At 35.1% G+C, this 10888-nt stretch overlaps 1 protein-coding gene across 1 annotated transcript; it reads right to left on the bottom strand.

Annotated features, from left to right (window-relative positions):
- Positions 1-1596: 1596 nt before the first annotated feature.
- On the bottom strand, positions 1597-9877 carry aarsd1 (alanyl-tRNA synthetase domain containing 1). The gene is made up of 12 exons (XM_016495457.1): positions 9806-9877; positions 9394-9522; positions 9133-9292; positions 8145-8202; positions 7897-8053; positions 6373-6489; positions 6123-6253; positions 4755-4821; positions 4582-4673; positions 4406-4460; positions 4207-4301; positions 1597-1940 (listed from the first exon to the last, which is right to left on the bottom strand). The coding sequence occupies exons 1-12, from the start codon at positions 9842-9844 to the stop codon at positions 1802-1804; spliced, it is 1239 nt and encodes a 412-aa protein (XP_016350943.1). The 5' UTR covers positions 9845-9877; the 3' UTR covers positions 1597-1801.
- Positions 9878-10888: the final 1011 nt, after the last annotated feature.

Below are 10888 nucleotides of genomic sequence, written 5' to 3' on the forward strand. Positions count from 1 at the left end.
TATAGATAGATAGATAGATAGGAGGACAATTTTTGTCCTCCCTAAAATGTGGACTTTTTTTGATGTATTTTCTGTAATATTTAATTTTTTGGAAATTCTTTAGGTCATTTTTAATAAAACACTGAAAATATATCTTGCCCAGTATTGTTGTTTTCATTTGTTTTTTTACACACATTTTATATACTGTTTGTTGACAATGTATCAAGATTTTATGCTAAATTAAATTTAGAATGTACATATAAATGTATTTTAAAACTACTAATATCTGATGTAGTATATGAGGTCATAACAATCCATATGTAAGAATTTTAAGAACTGTTTTTGAACGGTTTTAAATGGAGTATTGCATGTCACCCATAAACACATTTGATTAATCAAATCAACTCCAATAAAACAGGTGTGAGTCAAGTGTGGACCTTATCTGAATTGCACTATAGATCCATAGCCTCAAAAACAATATCATCTGGAAGATTATTTATTAGCACAAGCTCTGTGGTACAGTAGGGCATGAGTAAATCATACAATACAGTCTTCAATCAGCTTTATGTCTGGTGATCACTGGCCCAAAAATACAAAACTACAAGCAATCCCTGAGACCAAAACAATTGAACTGCTCTAAACGTACACACTGATTTTCCAGGCCTACTTTGATTTTAAAGGGAACAGTTCACCCACAAATAAACATTGCCATCATTTAAATTTTGTTCTGTTCAACACACATAGACATCCGAAGACTTGGATTATAGCACCTTTTTGGAGAGAGCCAAAAACCTGCCACATTTAACTGTATGGAAACAAGTGGCTTGAACGTTCTGCAAAATATCTCTTTTTATATATCTATTTTGTTCAACAGAATAAATTAAGTCATATGAATTTGGAATGACATGAGGTTGAGTAAATGATGACATAACTGTCGATTTCAGGTGAACTGTTCATTTAAAAGACAACACAGCCCAATGATTCAAGGCAGCATATTACATACATATATATATATAAGATGTCTGACTAGAACTGCTGCTCGTTTCTTATTCTTATACATTTAATTGAGTCTTTTGTTTTTTTCGCAATTATTATTAGGAACCAGTCCAATGGCTGACAAATAACCAATGAATTATGTGCATTATGGTGATTTCTGAAGGATTACTTTAAATGAACAAAGCAACAAATAAAATATTAAAACAATTTGAACTTCATAGGGCATGGAGTCATTTAATTCTGATCAAACTAAGACAATCTTCAAACAACTCAATCATGTAACAGTGCAACATTTCATACTCTTACAAAATTATTAGCCTTAGAAATATCTGTATTGTTTCCAGTGAAAAAGGCATTATCACATTCTAATTTAGAATTTGTTTCCTACCTTGTTTTCAACAGAAATCCATTCGTATAAAAACGACATTTGCATTATAAGAATAGTGAAAAACCTTTACACGTTGGTACTCTTAAAATTATTACTAGTACAATTATTTAAATGTGAAGGTCCAAAACATCACAAGCTGGCTTTAATGCAACAAGTCAGAAGTTTAAATTTCAGTATAACTAACTAAAAATAAATAGTTTTTGTTTTTTTTTGATGGAGGGGAAAAATAGTTATGTAGTTCTTCAAAAACAGAAATGGAGCCTCTATCAACTGAAGGTGCATCATGATGTGTTGCGACGTAGACTGTTTGGACTGTTTCATTGATTGCAACAAAATAATCTAGTTTTGACGTGTCGCAACATGATGCATGTGTTTGGTGTAGACAGAGTCTGGACCATCATGACAGCACCTGAATGTCAGTGTATGTCTGCGGTCGTTTTATTCCTCTCCTGTGGTGAGTTTGCAGCTGTGCTCCTTCAGTAAAGCCTCAGCTTCTGCTCTCTTCACCAAACTATTGGCTTTACCCTGGTAACGTCCAGTCTTTCCTGCTCCTTTACCCTGCAGCAGCTCTGACACCCTGCACACCACGACACAAACACAGGAGAATGTGTTTCAGAAGAGTGCCACCTACTGGAAGAATCACTGCACGACATAAATCTACATGCAACCTTGGAAAAATGTGAAAATGCAATGGTATTTAATATAGCATCATTCTCTTGACATGCAGTGGTGCATAAAGTAAATAATGCCAAAGCAAAGGACTATTAGCAGAAAAAGTCAAAGTAGTAGCAAGTAAACTAGATGGAAGAACGGTTAACGGAGTTAATTTGTTTCTGTGTTATGTCTGTGAAATAAGGTGTATTTATGTACAACCGTTCACGGTCACTGTCATTTTAACTCTTTCCTTTTCATGTCACTGTATTATTGTGGTATGAACTATCTGAGATGTGAAAGTCACTTTACATGCAGACAGACAGTATCTGCTTGTCTAAGTGGCCAGATTAAGCTGCCACTTGAATAAAAAAAAAAAAAAAAACATAATTAACCCTATAAAGCCTACTGTATCATATTTGATATGCAGATTTCTAAGGCCTGTAAATGATCAAAACATGATCGAAAACCTGTTGTACACAATCTACTACATGCCTTCTGTCATCTTGATTGACAGTTTATAGTTTTTTAGTACGAAAAAGGCCTTGTAGTTTTATTCTAAAAATGCCCCCCTTCAGGTTATGGTTCATGTGTCTTTTTGCTGTGAAATCTTTACTGATTTTAAAGTAAACACAAGAATTACTTTTATATTGTTAGTAATGTTGTAAGATGAACACTTACTGGGCTGAAGCAACTGAATCGAAAAATCATGTTAAAATGTGAGTATCACATAAGATACATGAGGCTTTTGAGGAGTGTTTATTTGTTCATCTCTCAGTTATCATTATATTACATTACATTATATATTTTGACCCCACAACTAAAAACTACAGAGCTTTGATCATAAAACTAAGCATTTAAAAATCATCTTATTAAGACATAAATCGGTAGAGATAGTTTGACAACTGCTATTTATAGGCATTTTAGCAAGTAGTCTACTTTACTGTTATAAAGATGATCTCATTGATTTGCATTAAAAGCTATTTCATCTTACAATTTGGCATTAGACTGTAAATCTCAGCAACTGCACAAAATTGCATATTTTGCTCAGTTTGGGCCTTTGAATAAAACCGAGATGTTTTTCTTCCTCGAGTATGAGCTTCATATTCGTACTATATCATACTACAGGTGCATCTCAATAAATTAGAATGTCGTGGAAAAGTTCATTTATTTCAGTAATTCAACTAAAATTGTGAAACTCGTGTATTAAATAAATTCAATGCACACAGACTGAAGTAGTTTAAGTCTTTGGTTCTTTTAATTGTGATGATTTTGGCTCACATTTAACAAAAACCCACCAATTCACTATCTCAACAAATTAGAATACTTCATAAGACCAATAAAAAAACATTTTTAGTGAATTGTTGGCCTTCTGGAAAGTATGTTCATTTACTGTACATGTACTCAATACTTGGTAGGGGCTCCTTTTGCTTTAATTACTGCCTCAATTCGGCGTGGCATGGAGGTGATCAGTTTGTGGCACTGCTGAGGTGGTATGGAAGCCCAGGTTTCTTTGACAGTGGCCTTCAGCTCATCTGCATTTTTTGGTCTCTTGTTTCTCATTTTCCTCTTGACAATACCCCATAGATTCTCTATGGGGTTCAGGTCTGGTGAGTTTGCTGGCCAGTCAAGCACACCAACACCATGGTCATTCAACCAACTTTTGGTACTTTTGGCAGTGTGGGCAGGTGCCAAATCCTGCTGGAAAATGAAATCAGCATCTTCAAAAAGCTGGTCAGGCAGAAGGAAGCATGAAGTGCGCCAAAATTTCTTGGTAAACGGGTGCAGTGATTGCTTCAAGTGATAGGCCAGGTAAGTGAAATTATATTATCTTGCTGTATGTCCTTTTCTTTACGTTTTCTGACTAAAAGCAACCAAAAGGCCATTTTAAAGTGGTTAAGCAAATAATATAATAATAATAATCGGCAGGGATCCCAGACGTTACAATAACCAATAACGTTACAATTAGTGTGCCTCCTCTATTTTAAAACCCACGAACCGCCACTGATAAAACCTGATGTATCAAAAAATTATACAACAAAAAACACATTAAAAGAATATATTTTTTAGACTCTGTGTAAAGTTTCTATAAACCATTCCATTTTAAAATTCTTGATTTTGCTTACAATTATTTCATATGTCGGGGTTACAAATTGTCAGAATGAAAGGGAATAAACAAGCATGGGTCTTACCGAGGTCCCACTTCGGTGACGATATTCTCAGGCCCTGCGAGCAGGAAAAGTCCTGCACCCTTCTCCTCACCCACGGTCAGAAAGATCACTGTGTCCTACACAAACACAGCAATGAGAGTATACACTACTCTCCAATCTCCAGAATCTGGGAATAACAATGCAAATACATTCTATTCAAAGAATAAAAGATGTGCTTCACCTGAAATCCAATTTCATTTGCGATGATGTTCATGAACTCATTATCACCGTCTTTACTGTGAAAACAACAAGGCTTATTTTTAGGCAACTTGGATTTAACTTTTGAATTCTTGTCGATTTGAGTCACTAATAAACCTTTAATTCACTAAAGACTTCAACAGGAGAAGTCAAACACACTTGTGAAAGCTGAAGAAGTTTCCTCTGTCTGGTTTGTTTTTGAAGTTCTGCGCTATCAGAACAGCCATTTCCCTCAGGATAATTAGATTACTCTGTCAGAGGAACATAATGGGTAATGATCAATAATTGCAAACGTGAAAGATTAATCCTTGTTTACTGACACAGTAAGTTACCTTCTGAAGACGTTTGACCGTCTTCTGTAGCTTGTCCACGGCATCAACATGCTCATCTGCCCCTGTCCTAATAAACCACAATGACAAACATTAGTTCATGCTAGAAGAAAGGCAGACAGATCACTTGACAGGCTACGTTTACACGACAACGGTGTAGTCAAAAACTGAAAAGTTTTTCCCTTGCGTTTTGAAAAAATGTCACGTATACACGACGTTTTCAAAACGATTCACGTTTACACATATCCGTGAAAACGGCCAAATGGCGCTGTCACCTTGTTAGTAAACAGTACCTGTAGGGAAGTGAAGATTATATGATGTATGATGCGTCTCCGCTGTTGGTTGTAATACTGGTGAAGTAAATCCACACTTTGTTGAAGAAGCGTTAGCACTCTTGAGCAGCAACAACAGTATGTACTCCGCCATTGTTGTGTATGTTTGTTCGCGCTCTCCTTTAAAGGGTTAGTTCACCCAAAAATGAAAATTCTGTCATTAATTACTCACCCTCGTGTTGTTACAAACCCGTAAGACCTTCATTCATCTTGGGAACACAATTTGGGTCATATGATGCGATTTAAATTTTTCCTTTCTCTTTGGAGTGTTACAAGCTCTTGGTGCATGAAGATCTGTAAAGTTGCAAAGACTAAAGTCTCAAATCCAAAGAGATATTCTTTATAAAAGTTAAGAGTCAGCCACGCCTACCTAAAACGGCTCGTTCTAACACGCCCCCACATGTCTACGTCACTATGTGGGAAGATTTGCATAACGCCGCCCAAATGTTCACACAAAGAAAGAAGGCGTAACTTTTATTCTCGCTGTAGTATTGTTGCTGCCGCCATGTCGTGAAGGCGCTGTGTGTTTCATTGTGAACGCAAAACTACTTTGTTTGGCCTTCCAAAAGAGGACGATATCTGCTTCGTCATGCCTAGAGCTGATCGTGCTGGTCGCTGAAGAAATACATCAACTTTGTGCTGTCGATCGGCGGATCGGCTTTCACCGTGGAAGCGGAGTCCAGCCCGGGGTCGTCACATGTGGTTGCCGCAAGCCCGCCGGCCGCCGCTTAAACAAGCCGGCCTCCACTCACTCTAACCCGCCGTGTGTGACGCTGTGTGTTTAGTTGTGAAAGCGAAACTACTTTGTCTGGCCTTCCAAAAGAGGACACAACTACAAAGATTCCCATGGGTGGTTACACGGCAACGACAACAGTGCCATTATCAAAAACTTCCACTTTGAAACCCGTTTTCAAAAATATGCGTTTTCAGTCTCCAAAACGCCATTGTCGTGTAAACAAACAGTCAAAACGCATAAGAAGTTTCCCGTTTTTGGCTGATAACATTGTCATGTAAACGGCCCCTAAGGGAAGTAACTCACTTGAGAAGGGCGGTCAGTGATTTTTCAATGTTGTAACTCTTTTCAGCATATTTCAGCACTCTGTTGCCAGCTAGGAAAATCAGGTTGGTTTTATTCTTCTTCCCTTTTTCGGTCCCCAAAATCTTTATAACCTAAGGAGACATTTTTTTGAGAGATTAAACAGTAGAATAGCTCTGAATAATACACTAAAATCCACAGGTTAAGTTGGTGGATGAGCTAAAATGTGCTCAACAGGGAGAGGAGGGCTGACCTGAAGGTGACTGAGGTTGGACACATGAGTCCCGCAGCACATGTTAGCATCTACACCCTCAATGTCAACGATCCTGATGGGGCCGGCATGGTCATCAGGAAGACCACGGCTTCTCACCTGTTCATGAGAATAGTAAAAAATTGATATGTTAGTATTGCGCAAAGTAGAAGTGAATTTGGAGACAGTATTATTTTAAAATCATTAAAGATGTATTTCACTATATGTCACCAAAAGATCTTATTTAATTCTATAAACTTAGGAAGAAGATAAAAAATAATGGGATTTTGTTGTCCACAATTGAGGAAAGAAGGAAAAGATTTGCTGCACAACTTAAAAAAAAAAAAATGAAATAAAATCAAAATAAAGGCAACTGGAAACAAAGAATGTTTTCCCTTCTTATCTCAATATAAAATTGTAGTAATTTGCATTTTTAAATTTGCTTTTAATTTCAGTTTTGTTGTAGTTAGCTCAGTTTAGTTTTATTTTAAGGACACATTTCTATTGAATTGTTTTATATATTTATTATATTTTTATCAGCAAGAATGCATTTATTCATTCAAACATGTAAAGACATTTATAATGTTATAAAAAAATTATATGTTAAATAAATGTTCTTTTGAACTTTCTATAAAAATGTATCATGGTTTCCACAAAACATAATAAATATCATTTATTACTGTGATGGCAAAGTTGATTTGGTGTTTAATTATTAATAATGGTTCTTATTATTATCAATGTTGCTTACATTTTTTTGAAGAAAACCACTCAGTTGCAGTAATCTTTGATGAACAGAAATCTAAAAAAAAAAAAAAAAGTATTTATCTGAAATAGAAATCTTTTGTAACCGTATGTACCCTTGCTGTAAAAAAATATATATTTTTTCTTTGTTTAATCATACTTACACCAAACTTTTGAAAGGTAGCAAATTGTGGTTTCCACAAAACATATTAAGCAGGACAACCATTTTCAACATTAATAATAATGATAAAGTTTTCTTGAGCATTAAATCAGCATATTAGAATGATTTCTGAAGGATGATGTGACAATGAAGACTTTAGAAGTGATGCTGACAATTCAGCTTTGCATCACAGGAATAAATTATATTTTAAAATACATTCAACCAGAAAAGAGTTATTTTAAATTGTAAAAATATTTTACAGTTTTACTGTTTACTATATTTTTAATCAAATAAATGCACCCTTGGTGAGCATAAGAGACTTTCTTTTAAAAACATATTAGCACAAATATTAGCAAACCCAAACGTTTGAATAACAGTGTATATTATAGTTTTTCACTTTGAATATCATTTATTTTGATTATTTTTTTGTTTTTTGCTTTGTTTCATTTTAAATTGAATTCATGTTGTGTCGTTATTCTTTTTATTATTATTGCGCACATTGAATTACTGATTAAACATAACTCACTTGTTCTGTAGTTTGGGTTGTACAACTTAAAGTGTGTAAATGTTGTGAAAATGTGATTCCTAAAAAAGCTAAAAGATGATTTCTGAAAGTGCACACATGCCTTCTCCACAGCAGGATCATCAATGGACAGGAGATTGACAGCAACTGGAATGTGTGCACGAATCTTCTCATTCACAGCCGCCTCCAAAGCCTCCATCTCTCCAGGCTTCACCGTGGCTGTGTCCAGCTCTATGCTGCTACGCTGACGTCCTAAATCCCTGGATCATTTCATAACCAGCCGGATGGTTTAACATTTAGAAATCAAATTTATTTCCCAAATCATTTAATAGATCCTGCCAAAGCTCTTACCAAGAGGTAGTTTTGTATCCAAACATTGTATCAGCTAAAGCTGTGATCAAGTGTTGACCTTTAAAAATGACAATAAGCATGTGATGAAATTAGTTTGAGCTTCATTTAACCCTATAAATCCTACTGTATCATATTTGATGTGCAAATTTCTAAGCCCTCTACATGATCAAAAGTTTGTGGAAAAACCTGTTGCACACAATCTAGTAGATGCCTTATGTCATCTGATTGATAAATACTTTTTTTTAGTAAGTAAAAGGCTGTGTGTGTGTGTGTGTGTGTGTGTGTTGATTAGGCAACCATATAAATACCTTTTTTATTGTTAGTAATGACCGAATGGACTGAAGCAACTTAGGTTTACTTGATTATCCATATCATGCATAATTTTGTTCCTCTCTCAATCATCATTGTATTGCATTGCACTATATGCTTTGCCCCCACAATAAAAACTACGGAGCTTTGATCATAAAACTAAGCATTAAATATCTTACTAAGACACATTATTAGGAAATAGCAACAACTGATATTTACATGCATTACATAAATAGTCTGTTACTGTTACGAAGATCTAATTGATTTACATTAAAGGGGTCATATGATGCGATTTCAAGTTTTCCTTTCTCTTTGGAGTGTTACAAGCTGATTGTGCATAGATAAGATCCCTGAAGTTGCAAGCATCATATGACCCATTTAAAAGCTATCAGAATTTTATCTTGTTTGAAATATAAATATCAGCAACTGCACAAAACTGCATACTGTTGCTCATTTTAGGCCTGATGTGTTTTTTCCTCCCCTATTGTCACTAAAGCTGCATATTCTCACTATATCATACTATAAGAGTAATAAAACCCTGATGAATCAAATTTGAAACTCAAGAAAAACAAATTGCAAACTTTTGTCTAATTAGATTTTTTCCTGACTATTATTTTATATATCAGCCTTTACAAGGTTAAAGTAATAGTTCATCTAAACACACTCATTCCTTCCTTACTCGAATGCTGCTGCATGTGGTCAAAGCGCCGTTCCCAGTCCAGTTTGATGTGCACCTCCTGACCCTCCTCCAGTGCAGAGCTGATGAAATGCACCGCCTCTGGACCCTGTCTCAACACACGCAGGACATTGACACCTCCAACCGTCCCATGATCATCAGGCTGGAAACGAAAAACAATAAGACATCAAGCTCATGCAAGGGATTGTTTACATACTGTATCTATTTACATGCATGGCATGACATTAGAGAGGGGAAACTCACCTGTCCTCCGCCCTCTGGAAACAGAATGGTGTCTTTCAGTTTCAGATTAAAGCCCTTCAGCTTTTCTTTCTTTCCATTATTCTCTAGGGTTAATTCTGCAGGCACGCAAGACACTACACATGTGTCCAACTGTAAAAGGAAAGTTGACAAACAAAAAATATTTTTTTTATTTATATGTATTCGACTTGAACTCTTGCAGTGACAAATGCATTTTTAAAAAAAGTACCTTAAACTATGTTAATGTTAATATCAGCATGTGTAATTATTTTACATGAATTGTACGTAGCGAAGTAAATTCTCTGGTAATTGAAAACACTGCAGAGATGCTCACACATTCAGATAATGTTCGACATACATTGCTCTGGAGATACACATACAGCGAAATATCATAAAATCTGAAAAAGCCACATACCTCCTGCAAATAACTGTCCCTCTGACACTGGAAAGCCATGTTTCGACAAATGTAAAGTACAAGGGATCGGTATTTGCTACAGTAAACGAAACCGAAAGTTAAAAGATGGCCGCTGTTTTCAAAATAAAAGTCCCAAAAAAGTAACATTAATTCAGTGTGTTACTTGCGGTTTCTTTGTAACTATTTGTGAAATTTACTAGCAATTAGTGAGTGAAAATCGTTTCCTAGCATTTTTCAAGTAAAATTTCAGTGTGTGTATTAGTGCTAATTTTGTTTATTAGTTTTTGTTATCAGTTTTTGTGTGTGTGTGTGTGTTTAAATATGCGTGTCGTGATGTTTAATCAGTGTCATACTTTTTACAATAAAGCTACCAGTGTTGGGGGTAATATATTACAAGTAACGCGAGTTACGTAATCAGATTACTTTTTTCAAGCAACTAGTAAAGTAACGCATTACTTTTTAATTTACAAGGCTTTTATATTTGCCAAAAATATAACTTTTTTATTTTAAAAACAAACAAGCAAGCCCTGTCCAGATTTAAAAAGTAGCGCAAAAGTAACGTAACACATTACTTTCCATAAAAAGTAACTAAGTAACGTAATTAGTTACTTTTTTATGGAGTAATAATGCAATATTGTAATGCATTACTTTTAAAAGTAACTTTCCCCAACACTGAAAGCTACCATAAACCATAAAGCTAGGCCTACTTCAAAACTTTTCTTGTGATGTTAATTTAAATGTATCATTAATTTATTTTAATTACACATTTAAATATCTGACGATTTGACAGATGATTTGACAGTGTAGATACATTTGTGGTCTATTTTTTTCTAGTTTTCTGTGAGGGGGCATTTTAGCAAATTGAATTTTGCTATCTCTATACTTCCATATAAGTGTGAGTGTCAATGCATTAAAAAAGACATTTAAACCACCATTTTACTACCCTTTTTTTTGCTATAGGCCTACATTTGGCTCAGAATGCATTTTGAAATACACACTGAATTTTGCTACAATTATCATTCTAAAAAATGCTGGGTTAAATACAACCCAGTGCTGGGTAAAATAGGGACAAACCCAGCAATT

The sequence above is a fragment of the Sinocyclocheilus anshuiensis genome, unplaced genomic scaffold (assembly GCF_001515605.1).
Source record: "Sinocyclocheilus anshuiensis isolate Anshui unplaced genomic scaffold, SAMN03320099.WGS_v1.1 scaffold466, whole genome shotgun sequence".
In the NCBI taxonomy this organism is placed as follows: Eukaryota; Metazoa; Chordata; class Actinopteri; order Cypriniformes; family Cyprinidae; genus Sinocyclocheilus; species Sinocyclocheilus anshuiensis.

Excerpts from the sequence above, each read along its gene's own strand:
- aarsd1 (XM_016495457.1), bottom strand. The coding sequence starts at position 9,844 with ATGGCTTTCCAGTGTCAGAGGGACAGTTATTTGCAGGAG. Across the intron at positions 9,293-9,393 it reads TTCCAGAGGGCGGAGGACAG|CCTGATGATCATGGGACGGT; the intron begins GTGAGTTTCCCC and ends TTTCGTTTCCAG. Across the intron at positions 4,822-6,122 it reads TCACTGACCGCCCTTCTCAA|GACAGGGGCAGATGAGCATG; the intron begins GTGAGTTACTTC and ends GTGGTTTATTAG.